The sequence below is a fragment of the Xenopus laevis genome, chromosome 8S (genome assembly GCF_017654675.1).
Source record: "Xenopus laevis strain J_2021 chromosome 8S, Xenopus_laevis_v10.1, whole genome shotgun sequence".
In the NCBI taxonomy this organism is placed as follows: Eukaryota; Metazoa; Chordata; class Amphibia; order Anura; family Pipidae; genus Xenopus; species Xenopus laevis.
This window is the reverse complement of record NC_054386.1, coordinates 103,593,462-103,606,996: the sequence shown is the minus strand read 5'-3', so window position 1 is coordinate 103,606,996 and position 13,535 is coordinate 103,593,462. Positions and strand designations below refer to the sequence as shown.

General features: G+C 44.5%; 1 protein-coding gene across 3 annotated transcripts in view; it reads left to right on the top strand.

The window, feature by feature from the left end:
* The window catches only part of LOC108700623 (histone-lysine N-methyltransferase ASH1L), a 51,504-nt gene extending 42,351 nt beyond the window's left edge, over positions 1 to 9,153 (top strand). For all 3 annotated transcript variants that reach the window (XM_041574634.1, XM_041574636.1, XM_041574635.1), the window contains exons 15-28: positions 170 to 264; positions 1,452 to 1,600; positions 1,677 to 1,829; positions 2,275 to 2,329; positions 3,476 to 3,608; positions 3,687 to 3,935; positions 4,119 to 4,205; positions 4,571 to 4,661; positions 4,750 to 4,888; positions 5,241 to 5,413; positions 6,596 to 6,762; positions 6,917 to 6,957; positions 7,162 to 7,454; positions 7,530 to 9,153. In XM_041574634.1, the coding sequence (XP_041430568.1) occupies positions 170 to 264; positions 1,452 to 1,600; positions 1,677 to 1,829; positions 2,275 to 2,329; positions 3,476 to 3,608; positions 3,687 to 3,935; positions 4,119 to 4,205; positions 4,571 to 4,661; positions 4,750 to 4,888; positions 5,241 to 5,413; positions 6,596 to 6,762; positions 6,917 to 6,957; positions 7,162 to 7,454; positions 7,530 to 7,621 (1,917 nt within the window). In that variant the 3' untranslated portion in view covers positions 7,622 to 9,153. The remainder of the gene's footprint in view (positions 1 to 169; positions 265 to 1,451; positions 1,601 to 1,676; positions 1,830 to 2,274; positions 2,330 to 3,475; positions 3,609 to 3,686; positions 3,936 to 4,118; positions 4,206 to 4,570; positions 4,662 to 4,749; positions 4,889 to 5,240; positions 5,414 to 6,595; positions 6,763 to 6,916; positions 6,958 to 7,161; positions 7,455 to 7,529) is intronic.
* The last annotated feature ends 4,382 nt before the right edge of the window (positions 9,154 to 13,535 follow it).

Below are 13,535 nucleotides of genomic sequence, written 5' to 3'. Positions count from 1 at the left end.
CCAGCACTTAGATGCCCTGTGTGTATGTGCCCAGCACTTAGATGCCCTGTGTGTATGTGCCCAGCACTTGGGTGCCCTGTGTGTATGTGCCCAACACTTGGATGCCCTGTGTGTATGTGCCCAGCACTTAGATGCCCTGTGTACGGAGTCTGTGCCATGTCTGTTTCAGAAAGGTCACCTCCCTGAGGATGGTGGTGATGCCGTTGGTACTGCCAGCAAGCTCGGCCCACAGCTGCACATGAAGCCCATGTCTAACCGGGAGAGGTAATGCCATTGGCACACGGGCACATTCCTGGCATGAGGTAGGCAGTCTAGGATACAGCACAGGATAGTAACAGGGCAGAGAGGTGCAAGAGTTATATTTATTAAAGGGGTTGTAGTATGATGTAGAGAGTGATATTCTGAGCTTTTTATTCAGCAGCTCTCCAGTTTGTTATTTTAGCAGTCTGGTTGTTGGGGTCCCAATTCCCCTAGCAACCATGCATTGCTTCGAATAAGATGAGAAAACTGGTGTGTAATAAAAAGTAGCAATAAATGTGTAGCCTAACAGAGCATTGGTTGTTAAGATGGGGTCAGTGACCTCTCTTTGAAAGCTGGAAAAAAGTCAGAAGAGGAAAGCAATGAATTTAAAACCTATAAAAAAAGAAAAATAGGAGACCAATTGAAATGTTACTCAGAATTGGCCATTCTATAACATACTAAAAGTTAACTTAAAGGGATACTGTCATGGGAAAAAAAATCACATCAGTTAATAGTGATGATCCAGCAGAATTCTGCACTGTAATTGTTTCTCAAAAGAGTAAACCAATTTTTCTATATTTAATTTTGAAATCTGACATGGGGCTAGCCATATTGTCAGTTTCCCAGCTGCCCCCAGTCATGTGACTTGTGCTCTGATAAACTTCAGTCTCTCTTTACTGCTGTAATGCAAGTTGGAGTGATATCACCCCCCTCCCTTTCCCCCCAGCAGCCTAACAACAGAACAATGGGAAGGTAACCAGATAGCAGCTCCCTAACACAAGATAACAGCTGCCTGGTAGATCTAAGAACAACACTCAATAGTAAAATCCAGGTCCCACTGAGACACATTCAGTTACATTGAGTAGGAGAAACAACAGGCTACCAGAAAGCAGTTCCATCCTAAAGTGCTGGCTCTTTCTGAAAGCACATGACCAGGCAAAATGAGCTGAGATGCACCTACACACCAATATTACAACTAAATACACTTGCTGCTTCAGGAATGACATTTTATATTGTACAGAATCCCTTTAAAGATGAAGCACCCCTTATTGGAGGAATTTTAGGTGCATGGCTATTGGCTCCCTGGAGTGACAGGGGAAGTGCATTCTGCAAGGGGATTGGCTGTTGCTCTTTGTTGCTAGGAGACAAGTAGAGGGTATTTGGTGGGGCCACACTTGCTCCATTGTGAATTTAATGAAGATCCTTGGTAGGAATTTTGTGCTGAAACATCACATTTTCCTGGTGCGGAACTGGGAGAAGATCCGTGAGAGACAGGATGAGGTGAAGGAGAGTCTGTCCCCGGGGAGTCTGTACAGTCGCTGGAGTAGTATGGGCAGGGACGATGGCAACATCAAATCAGGTGAGTCTCCGTGCCCGGTGTGTGTGCCAGGAGAACCCCATTGCACCCCCTAATGTGCCCTTGTGTCTCCTTTCAGATGTGTTCCTGACCCAGTTCTCTGCCCTGCAGACCTCACGATCCGTTCGCACCAGGAGACTGGCGGCGGCACAAGAGAATATGGAGGTGGCTCGGGCTGCCCGCCTGGCACACATCTTTAAAGACATTTCTGATGGTATTATATGCTACAAAGGTAATTGTCATATGCTACATATACTGGGGTACCAGCTTCACCCAACTAATGGGAGCCTGGCTCTGCCCACTGGCAATAGGAGGGTACAAAGGGCACTGGAATATAGGTCAGCACGCATGCCATACAAACACCTAATTATATACACAGGGGCCCTAATCTCAGGCACATTAAATACACAGGGGCCCTAACCACAGGGACATTAAATACATAGGGGCCCTAATTACAGAGATATTACATACACAGGGGCCCCTAATCACAGGGACATTAAATACACAGGGGCCCTAATTACAGAGATATTACATACACAGGGGCCCCTAATCACAGGGACATTAAATACACAGGGGCCCTAATCACAGGAACATTAAATACACAGGGGCCCCTAATCACAGGGACATTAAATACACAGGGACCCCCAGTCAAACATTTCTCTTGTCTTTCCACATAGATTCTTCTGATCGACCCCTGGCTTCTCCTCTCCTGAGTCTTCCCAACAAGAAAAAGTGAGTGAGGACACTCTCGGGCAGGTGAAGTCAGTGAGGGGACAGTCTTGGGCTCAGGTGAAGTCAGTGAGGGGGGACAGTCTCTGGCAGGTGAAGTCAGTGAGGGCACAGTCTCGGGCTCAGGTAAAGTCAGTAAGGGGGGACAGTCTCGGGCAGATGAAGTCAGTGAGGGGACACTCTCGGGCAGGTGAAGTCAGTGAGGGGAGACAGTCTTGGGCAGGTGAAGTCAGTGAGGGCACAGTCTCGGGCTCAGGTGAAGTCAGTGAGGGGGGACAGTCTCGGGCAGATGCAGTCAGTGAGGGGTGACACTCTCGGGCAGGTAAAGTCAGTGAGGGGACACTCTCGGGCAGGTGAAGTCAGTGAGGGGACAGTCTCCGGCAGGTGAAGTCAGTGAAGGGACAGTCTCGGGCAGGTGAAGTCAGTGAGGGCACAGTCTCGGGCTCAGGTGAAGTCAGTGAGGGGGGACAGTTTTGGGCAGGTGAAGTCAGTGAGCGCACAGTCTCGGGCTCAGGTGAAGTCAGTGAGGGGGGACAGTTTTGGGCAGGTGAAGTCAGTGAGGTGACAGTCTCGGGCAGGTGAAGTCAGTGAGGGCACAGTCTTGGGCTCAGGTGAAGTCAGTGAGGGGAACAGTCTCGGGCATGGCAATCCACATAGATTCTTCTGATCGACCCCTGGCTTCTCCTCTCCTGTGTCTTCCCAACAAGAAAAAGTGAGTGAGGACACTCTCGGGCAGGTGAAGTCAGTGAGGGGACAGTCTTGGGCTCAGGTGAAGTCAGTGAGGGGGGACAGTCTCTGGCAGGTGAAGTCAGTGAGGGCACAGTCTCGGGCTCAGGTGAAGTCAGTGAGGGGACAGTCTCTGGCAGGTGAAGTCAGTGAGGGCACAGTCTCGGGCTCAGGTGAAGTCAGTGAGGGGGGACAGTCTCTGGCAGGTGAAGTCAGTGAGGGCACAGTCTCGGGCTCAGGTGAAGTCAGTGAGGGGACAGTCTCGGGCATGGCAATTAAGTGAAAGAGACCGTGTCAGTGAGGGGGGGGCAGTCTCGAGCAGGTGAAGTGAATGGGGGGGGGGGGAAACGACAGTCTCAGATCTCTGTGGGGGCGGGACATTCCTGGTAGCCTGTGCCTGTAACACATTCCCTGTGGCCTTAGAAACCCCCACTACTATGAGAAGGTGTCAGACCCCCTGGACCTGTTGAGTGTGGAGAAGCAGATCCTCACTGGACACTACAAGACGGTGGAGGTGTTTGACACAGACATGCTGAAAGTGTTCCGCAATGCAGAGGTGAGTGCCACCGGGGCTGCTGGGAGGAGATAGGGTGGAGCCAGTTCCGCTAACTGAGCTGCTGATTTGCTGTTACAGAAGTACCACGGGAGGAAGTCCCAGGTGGGCAGGGATGTGTGTCGGCTCAGGAAGGCCTATTATAATGCCAGGCACGAGGCTGCTGCCCAGATTGATGAAATAGTGGGCGAGACAGCCAGCGAGGCAGACGGCAGCGAGACTTCCTTGTGTGACAAAGATGGCGGAAATGAGAAAGATGATGACATCATCCGCTGCATCTGTGGCCTCTTCAAGGACGAAGGGTTGATGATTCAATGCGACAAATGCATGGTATGTACAAAACGTAGAGCTGCGCATGGCCTGACAGTCAGGAGACTTTGTATACTATTCACACAACTGTCATGGAGACTTTGTATACTATTCACACAACTGTCATGGAGACTTTGTATACTGTTCACACAACTGTCATGGAGACTTTGTATACTATTTACACAACTATTTGTACCTGTGTAGGCGTGGCAGCACTGTGACTGCATGGGGGTCACCTCTGATGTGGAGCATTACCTGTGTGAGCAGTGCGACCCCCGTCCTGTAGATCGGGTAATATGTCTCTCTAATTGGCTCTCCCTGTACCCTACACATAACAGTAACTCATCCCCTAACCACCTGTCCTCATAGTAACCTGCCCACCTGTCTTGATTGATAATAACCTACTCACCTGTCCTGATTGATAACCTACTCACCTGTCCTGATTGATAATAACCTACTCACCTGTCTTAATTGATAATAACCTACTCACCTGTCCTGATTGACATTAAGCTACTCACCTGTCCTGATAACCCACTGTATGTGTCAGTCCCTGATTGTGAATAGCCGTACATTAGATACAAACCGGGCCCTGCCTGAGTCTGTCCCAGAGGCCTGTCATTTCCCGTAGATTCAGAACCTTGGGGTTTTCGTTGCAGGAGGTTCCCATGATCCCCTGTCCCCATTACGCACAGCCGGGATTTATCTACTTTATTTGTCTGTTGCGGGATGATCTGCTCCTACGCCAAGGTGGGTACCAGCCTGTAGCTCAGCCTGTGATTGGACCACAGATGTATCCTGGTAGAACTCACCTGTCTGTCTGTCTGTCTGTCTGTAGGTGACTGTGTTTATCTGATGAGGGACAGTCGTCGGACACCAGACGGACAGCCAGTGCGCCAGTCATACAGACTCCTGTCTCATATCAACCGTCAAAAACTTGATATATTCCGCATAGAGAAGCTGTGGAAGAACGAGAAGTAAGTTCGGTGGTTCCCTCTGCTACATGTAACTCCTCCCACAGGTTAGAGACAAACCTGCCCCCAGTACATGTAACTCCTCCCACAAGTTAGAGACAAAGTTGCCCCAGTACATGTAACTCCTCCCAAAAGTTAAAGGTAAAGGTGTGAGTGGCTGGGTAGTTAGAATGTAGAAGGGGTGTGGTCTGCAGGAGAACAGGGTAAGTGGCAGGTATGGAAGCACAGAAGGCTCAGTGGGGAGGGGTAGAATATACACAGGGGTAAGTAAGTGTGATTATTAGGGTGAACACAATGCAGTAGAATGTGAATATACAGGGTCTCCGTGCCAAACCCCTTGCCCTTTCCCTTCCAGAGGGGAGCGCTTTGCCTTTGGGCACCATTACTTTCGGCCGCACGAGACGCATCACTCGCCATCACGGAAGTTTTATTACAATGAGCTCTTTCGGGTTCCCCTCTATGAGATTATCCCCCTAGAAGCTGTGGTGGGCACCTGCTGTGTCCTTGATCTGTACACTTACTGCAAAGGTAAGTCCCTAGCCTGTCCCTTCCTTCTTCCTGTGTCCTAATTTCCCCCTTCCTGTCTGAGCCAGTCTCTTATCTTCCTGTTTGATTCTTACCCGTCTGTCTCCCTGTCTTCTGCACCACTGTGTCTCCTTATCCACTCTCTGTCTCACCCCTTCTCTTCCTTCCCACCCCTCACTTCTCTCACACCCTGCCTTTTCCTTCCCACCCCTCACTTCCTCTTCCATCCTGTCTCTTCCTTCCCACCCTGCCTTTTCCTTCCCTCTTCCACCCTGTCTCTTCCTTCCCATCCCTCACTTCCTCTTCCACACTCACTCTTCTTCTTCCACCTTGTCTCTTCCTTTCTAACCCCTCGCTTACTGCCTGATCCACACTCTTTCTCTCTAATCCCATGCAAAGTCAAGTTTATGATACCTTTCCTGTATGGCTGGCAGTAGCACTTCCCAAGGGGCCTTCCTGTTGCCTGTATGTGCTTAATGTGACTTCCTGTTGCCTGTATGCGCTTAATGTGACTTCCTGTTGCCTGTATGTGCTTAATGTGACTTCCTGTTGCCTGTATGCGCTTAATGTGACTTCCTGTTGCCTGTATGTGCTTAATGTGACTTCCTGTTGCCTGTATGCGCTTAATGTGACTTCCTGTTGCCTGTATGCGCTTAATGTGACTTCCTGTTGCCTGTATGTGCTTAATGTGACTTCCTGTTGCCTGTTTGTGCTTAATGTGACTTCCTGTTGCCTGTTTGTACTTAATGTGACTTCCTGTTGCCTGTTTGTGCATAATGTGACTTCCTGTTGCCTGTATGTGCTTAATGTGACTTCCTGTTGCCTGTTTGTGCTTAATGTGACTTCCTGTTGCCTGTTTGTGCTTAATGTGACTTCCTGTTGCCTGTTTGTGCTTAATGTGACTTCCTGTTGCCTGTTTGTGCATAATGTGACTTCCTGTTGCCTGTATGTGCTTAATGTGACTTCCTGTTGCCTGTTTGTGCTTAATGTGACTTCCTGTTGCCTGTTTGTGCTTAATGTGACTTCCTGTTGCCTGTTTGTGCTTAATGTGACTTCCTGTTGCCTGTTTGTGCTTAATGTGACTTCCTGTTGCCTGTTTGTGCTTAATGTGACTTCCTGTTGCCTGTTTGTGCTTAATGTGACTTCCTGTTGCCTGTTCGTGCTTAATGTGACTTCCTGTTACAGGCAGACCAAAGGGTGTGAAGGAGCAGGATGTGTATATATGTGATTACCGTCTGGATAAATCTGCACATCTCTTCTACAAAATCCATAGGAATCTCTACACAGTCTGCACCAAAACTTATGCCTTCGACCACTTCCCCAAGAAGCTGACACCAAAAAGGGACTTTTCAGTAAGAGATATTTTTTCTATCAGGATTTCCTTTTTTCTACAGATCCCACCCTCTTTCCTGTGCATCTCCCTTCCTGCCTTCACCTCCTGCCCCTCCATCCTTCCCTCCCACCTCCCCAACCTTTCCCTAATGGACTTCTCTTATTCCCTTGCAGCCTCACCATGTGCCCGATAACTACAAGCGGAATGGAGGCAGGTGGGTGCCCTCCTGTTGCAACTGTTCCTCTCTGTCAGTGTGTGGTGCCAGCCAGTGCCATTTAGATCTCCATGTAACAAACAGGACTGGGTATTGCAGCCAGACGTTACATCTCTGGGCAGGGGGAGGAGCTACACACCCACACTTAGTACTGATCTGGCAGTTCATTTGAACCCCTTTATGCTTTATTTTCACCCCTTTCAGGTCTGCCTGGAAGTCTGAGCGCCCCAAGCAATCAAGCAGTGACCTGCACACAGAAGAAGACTCTCTTCCTGCAATGGCGGATTTACTGACCAATCAGGATGCTTGCCAGCAGGAAGTTCCTGCCTCTGAGGAGCCTGAGACCCCCTCTGTGGAAGTGAGTGAGCAGCAGGTGGAGGAAAGTAGCAGCAGTACCCAGGCCAATTTGTGCTCCATGCAAGAGAGACAGCAGCTCCAGAGGGACAAACTCAACCAGATTCTGCTCCGGCTCCTAGAAAAGATCCCAGGGAAAAATGGTGAGTGTGTGCCGGGGGCGGGGTCAGGCTGCTGGTGTCCAATCAGGGACTGATGTTGTCCTCTCTCCTTTCCAGCAATAGATGTGACTTATCTCCTGGAGGAAGGTCCCTGCAGGAAGCTGCGCAGGCGCACCCTTACTCTGCCCCAATGCATCTTCAGGAAGTGATGCGCCTGATGTGACAGAGAGAGATGATGGGGCGGCAGTTGTGAGTCTGTGTGATGAGTAACACAGTGTCTCCTCTTCCATTGGTGTTGCTTGTGCAGCTGGGAGAATGGGGTGCAGCGGGCTCGTGGCACCTGAGGGCCAACACAAGGAATTTGCTCAGTTCCTCAGTGCCTTTTAGCTTCGCGCCCCCCAGGAGCAAAGAAAAGGGAAACCCCAGTTGATTGGAGTTTGCCAGAAGAGCTTGCCATTTTTGGCTTTACTGCACACCTGGGCGTGGCCTAACGGATTCCTTATGCCCGACTCTAATAGCGCCCGTCATGTCTCTATAATAATAATAACTGGGACCCAGGATAAATTGCTTAGGGTGCCAAACAGTTGCACAGTGTCCCGACCTTCTGGGCATGTCCTTCCTCAGTATTCCCACTGACTCCCTTCAATAGCAGCACTAGGTTCAGCCTGAAACGGACACAAACGCAAGTCCCGCCCACGAGGAGCTGCCGTCACAAGCTAAACGTTCCCAGAGCAACAGCAAAAGCACTTTTCAGCTTCCAGAGCTCACCTAGCAGGGGGCAAAAACTCCCAGGACCACCTCATCCAAACAGGGGAAAAGTCCAACTACTCCCGGCCCCTCTCAGGGACAGCAGAGGGGACTTCAGGGTCCCATTAACCCCGTGCCCCTGAGGCATCAGGAGTTACAAAAGGAAAGCTCAGCTTATTATTGTCCTGAAAGGACCCGCGATTGTGTGGATACCAGAGTGCCAAGTCGTGTGTATATCTGATATACAGGAGGGTGCAAAGCAATACGACTCCCTGCCAGCCCGTTAACCCTCTCCCTGCCAACCCCCAGCACCGCCGCACTTTGCCTCTCGCTGGCAGGGAAAGACAAAATCACCTAAAAACTATTTTATTAAAAGCAGAAGAATGTGCATATTTTCTTACAGAAGAGTGTGGTCAATAGGAGTATCTAATACTCGTCCCAGACGGACTGCACTCACACTCACACTCAGCCTGCGTTACTTTGTAATCAGGAAGAAAGGGAGAGAGAGCCGGCGCCAGAGGCATCTCACAGCTACAGTAGGTGTTTCCCTTGGCGTCTGTCCTCCTGCTGCTCATTTCATGGGGCCCCCGCTCCATCCCTCCCCTGCTCACGACATAGAAACCTATTGTGAGACAATCAAAGGATTGCAGCTCTATATAAATATATATTAATCTATTTTCTCTGTGCGTGCCTGTGTTCTACTCCCTCCTCCTACTCATCTACAACTCTCATTTTATAACCAATCAGAAGAAGGTTTATAAAACTCTCTAAGCACTACGTGAGGGCCCGTCTGCATGGATGCCCTCGATAATGTTCTTGCTGACGAAAAGATGCTGCTAAGAACTTTCTACCACGAAAAGAAGCTTCACAACATAGATCTTTGTTTGATGTTATTCTCTGTACATGATGTATTACCCACCCTAGCATTGGATGTACTTACCTCTCAGCCAATGGGAGCCTAGTATTAAATGGGAAGACAACCCTTTCCTACCAATCCCTCGGCTTCTTCCTTTTGCACCTCACTAATAAAGTACAGAGACGAGTGACTAAGCTGATAAAGGGAATGGAAGGGATCAGTTATGGGGAAAGGCAAGTTGTGATTGGTTACACTGGAGAAGAGACAGTTAAGGGGATATGATCACTATATATAAATATATAAGGGGATATGATCACTATATATAAATATATAAGGGGGATAGGATCACGATATATAAATATATAAGGGGATAGGATCACTATATATAAATATATAAGGGAGATATGATCACTATATATAAATATATAAGGGGATAGGATCACGATATATAAATATATAAGGGGATAGGATCACGATATATAAATATATAAGGGGGATAGGATCACGATATATAAATATATAAGGGGGATAGGATCACGATATATAAATATATAAGGGGGATAAGATCACGATATATAAATATATAAGGGGATATGATTACTATATATAAGGGGGATAGGATCACTATATATAAATATATAAGGGGATAGGATCACTATATATAAATATATAAGGGGATAGGATCACTATACATAAATATATAAGGGGGATATGATCACGATATATAAATATATAAGGGGATATGATCACTATATATAAATATATGAGGGGGATATGATCACTATATATATAAATATATAAGGGGGCTATGATCACTATATATAAATATATGAGGGGGATATGATCACTATATATAAATATATAAGGGGATATGATCACTATATATAAATATATAAGGGGGATATGATCACTATATATAAATATATAAGGGGATATGATCACTATATATAAATATATAAGGGGGATATGATCACGATATATAAATATATAAGGGGATATGATCACTATATATAAATATATGAGGGGGATATGATCACTATATATATAAATATATAAGGGGGCTATGATCACTATATATAAATATATAAGGGGATATGATCACTATATATAAATATATAAGGGGATATAATCACTATATATAAATATATAAGGGGATATAATCACTATATGTAAGGGGGATATGATCACTATATATATATAAATATATAAGGGGATATGATCACTATATATAAATATATGAGGGGGATATGATCACTATATATAAATATATAAGGGGGATATGATCACTATATATAAATATATAAGGGGTATATGATCACTATATATAAATATATGAGGGGGATATGATCACTATATATAAATATATAAGGGGATATGATCACTATATATAAATATATAAGGGGGATATGATCACTATATATAAATATATAAGGGGATATGATCACTATATATAAATATATAAGGGGGATATGATCACTATATATAAATATATAAGGGGGCTATGATCACTATATATAAATATATGAGGGGGATATGATCACTATATATAAATATATAAGGGGATATGATCACTATATATAAATATATAAGGGGATATGAACACTATATATAAATATATAAGGGACAGTAATGAAATAGAGAAAGTACAGAGTAGAGCGACTAAGCTGATAAAGGGAATGGAAGGGATCAGTTATGGGGAAAGACAAGTTGTGATTGGTTACACTGGAGAAGAGACAGTTAAGGGGGATATGATCACTATATATAAATATATAAGGGGGATATGATCACTATATATAAATATATAAGGGGGATATGATCACTATATATAAATATATAAGGGAGATATGATCACTATATATAAATATATAAGGGGATATGATCACTATATATAAATATATAAGGGGGATATGATCACTATATATAAATATATAAGGGGATATGATCACTATATATAAATATATAAGGGGATATTATCACTATATATAAATAGATATGATCACTATATATAAATATATAAGGGGATATGATCACTATATATAAATATATAAGGGGATATGATCACTATATATAAATATATAAGGGGATAGGATCACTATATATAAATATATAAGGGGATAGGATCACTATATATAAATATATAAGGGGATAGGATCACTATATATAAATATATAAGGGGATAGGATCACTATATATAAATATATAAGGGGGATAGGATCAATATATATATATATATAAGGGGATAGGATCACTGTATATAAATATATATATGGGGGATAGGATCACTATATATAAGGGGGATAGGATCACTATATATAAATATATAAGGGGGATAGGATCACTATATATATATATATATATGGGGATAGGATCACTATATATAAATATATAAGGGGATAGGATCACTGTATATAAATATATAAGGGGGATAGGATCACTGAATATAAATATATAAGGGGGATAGGATCACTATATATAAATATATAAGGGGGATAGGATCACTATATATAAATATATAAGGGGATATGATCACTATATATAAATATATAAGGGGATAGGATCACTGTATATAAATATATAAGGGGATAGGATCACTATATATAAATATATAAGGGGGGTATGATCACTATATATAAATATATAAGGGGATATGATCACTGTATATAAATATATAAGGGGATATGATCACTGTATATAAATATATAAGGGGATATGATCACTATACATAAATATATAAGGGGGATATGATCACTATATATAAATATATAAGGGGGATATGATCACTGTATATAAATATATAAGGGGGATATGATCACTGTATATAAATATATAAGGGGGATATGATCACTGTATATAAATATATAAGGGGATATGATCACTATATATAAATATATAAGGGGATATGATCACTATATATAAATATATAAGGGGGATATGATCACTATATATAAATATATAAGGGGGATATGATCACTGTATATAAATATATAAGGGGATAGGATCACTATATATAAATATATAAGGGGGTATGATCACTATATATAAATATATAAGGGGATATGATCACTATATATAAATATATAAGGGGATATGATCACTATATATAAATATATAAGAGGATATGATCACTATATATAAATATATAAGGGACAGTAATGAAATGGAGAAAGTACTGATAAAGAGAGTGGAAGGGATCAGTATAGGGAAAGGTTGGCCTCTGGAGCAGCTGGTAGTTGGGGAGGTTATAAATAGATATAGATATATTTCTCTGCAATGGCCTTTCATGTCAGTGCAGACACCAGGACCGCCATCAGAAATCGCAGGGCCCCATACAACAGAATTTCCTGGGCCCCCTGGGCTGCACCCACCGCAAGCCCCACCTTCAGGTCCGCCCACCCCCACAGGTCCGCCCCCACCACACAGTAAAAAAACATATTGGTGGCTAGGGTTCCCACATGTTAATAAAAAGATATTGGTGGTCAGGGCCCGCCATAAAAAAACATTTGTGGCCAGGGCCCCCCCATTAACAAATATTGGTGACTATGACCCCACATGAGAAAAAAAAAATGGTTGGCCAAAATTGGTGGCCAGGGCGCCCCCCCCCACACATTATGAGAAAATTGGTGGCCAGGGCTCCTTAAACGTCCATGCCTTCCTGAAGTCAGCAGCTCTCCTTGTTCCATTCCTTACAGTTGGAACTGACAGTTTAATAAACCTCTGAGATGCTTTTTGTAGCCTTCCCCTAAACCCTCATACTGAACAATCTTTGTTTTCAGATCTTTTGAGAGTTGCTTTGAGGATCCCATGCTGTCACTCTTCAGAGGAGAGTCAAACAGAAGCACAACTTGCAATTGGTCTCCTTTAATACCTTTTCTCATAATTGGACACACCTGCCTATGAAGTTCAAGGCTTAACCAGCTAATCCAACCAATTAGGTGTTGCCAGTAATCAGTATTGAGCAGTTACTTGCATTCAAATGAGCCAAATTACAGGGGTACCCACATTTTTGCACAGCCAGTTTTTCACATTTGATTTAATTTCACCATAACTAAATACTGCTCCACTAAAAATCTTTGTTCAGAAAAGACTCCAGTACTCAGAACTGGGAAATGAAAGCCATATCACTGTTATCCTGTGGTGGAATCTACAGTATTAGCACATACAAGATTCTGGTACCAAAATTTACTTAACCGACTAAAGGTGGCCATACACGGGCCGATAAAAGCTGCCGACAGACCGAGTCGGCAGCTTATTGGCCCGTGTATGGGGGCCCCCGACGGGCTTCCCCGATCGAGATCTGGCCGAAAGTCGGCCAGATCTCGATCGGATGGGGTTAAAAATCCCGTCGGATCGCGGCCGCATCTGTTCGTTGATGCGGTCCCGCGATCCGACCGCCCGTTTGCGAACGTGAAGGATCCGATCGTTGGGCCCTAGGGCACACGATCGGATCAGCCTGATATTGCCCACCTCAAGGTGGGCATATCGGAGGGAAATCCGCTCGTTTGGCGACATCGCCAAACGAG